Raw genomic sequence first — 1,344 nt, forward strand, 5'->3', positions numbered from 1 at the left:
AGATTGGTGCTCAGGTGAACCGTCTGGTGGAAGTGAATACTGTACAGAGTTCCGTAGCTCCAACAATTGCAATAACGATATTTCTTGCTCTGCATTTAGGGCGAGCATTTGCGAAGCGGGTAACTAGGCTATTTTGTTCTACATTACGCACATCGTTTTTCATTACGCATCAAACAATTGTAACGATAATGATGGCAATATTATTATTATTATTATTATTATTATTATTATTATTATTATTATTATTACATTTTCATTTATTTATTCTGGTAAGCAATTACAACGAATAGCAATAAACAATAAGAAAAACAGTAAAATCAAGAAAGTCAAATCAATGCCTGGGGGAGAAAAACCAATAGTGTAATTTCACTCTCCCTGTACCCTGAGTGAACTTAATCACTTTTGAGGGCATCCCATTACTAATTGACAGAGATTAAATAAACACTTAACAAAAACAACATTGTTTATCATTAAAATTTTAAAAATAGAAAAACGGAGTAAAAATTTACAGTGTTGAATGATTATAATTTACTATTTTAATTAATAAATATAATTTGAATAATGTTTTATGATTAAAAAATATTTGAAATAGTTTATTACTTAATGATGTTTTTGTACTTTATGAAAAACTTTGAATTCTGTTGAGTAGAAAGTATGTGAAACATAATATGTAGGCCCTACAGTATGACAATAATAATATTTATAACATTCCATTATGTGCTTTACTTACATTATTTACCGAGGACTTTATTTCTAAAATTGTATCAATATAAAGTAAAGTCATTAAAATACTTAATCAATCGTTTTTTAACTAGATTTGCATCCGGCTGATGGCGCTATTTGGGAACAACGGAGATATTACGTTGACATCGACTCGGTAAACTATTTGACTTCTGAATCTAGATGCAACGAAATGGGAATGGAGTTGGTGTCTATTACGTCACAATATGAACTTAATATAGTCTTGGCAGCTATAGCATTATCTGGATATTCCAACCATTATTTTTACATCGGTTATGATGACGTAACGACTGAGGGAACTTATGTTTGGAAATCAGGTTCAGCCCAAATGCAAGGTTATCAACGTAAGTATCTTTAATGTAATGTATCTTTACATATTTATGACTAACATAAATTTGATTTTGATTCACATAAAAAATTAGCCTTGTTTGATTGACAGCCTGGTCACAAGATTCTGTATTCGATGATTCGAAAGACTGCACTATTCTAAGATCTCAGAATTCAGATTGGTACTCAGTCACATGCAGCACGAGTTATTATCACGTATGTGAACTAGGTAAGCAAAATATATTCAGTATAATTAACACACACACACACACGCAC

General features: G+C 30.8%; 1 protein-coding gene across 1 annotated transcript; it reads left to right on the top strand.

Annotated features, from left to right (window-relative positions):
- Positions 1-8: 8 nt before the first annotated feature.
- On the top strand, positions 9-1,315 carry LOC117116524 (snaclec stejaggregin-A subunit beta-1-like; the record flags this gene model as incomplete). The annotated part of the gene is made up of 3 exons (XM_033260581.1): positions 9-119; positions 816-1,085; positions 1,181-1,315. Coding segments are annotated over exons 2-3 (307 nt in total), but the record flags the coding sequence as incomplete, so codon positions are not given.
- Positions 1,316-1,344: the final 29 nt, after the last annotated feature.

The sequence above is a fragment of the Anneissia japonica genome, unplaced genomic scaffold (genome assembly GCF_011630105.1).
Source record: "Anneissia japonica isolate Jap-2015-1 unplaced genomic scaffold, ASM1163010v1 scaffold22734_len1368_cov85, whole genome shotgun sequence".
Lineage (NCBI taxonomy): Eukaryota > Metazoa > Echinodermata > Crinoidea > Comatulida > Comatulidae > Anneissia > Anneissia japonica.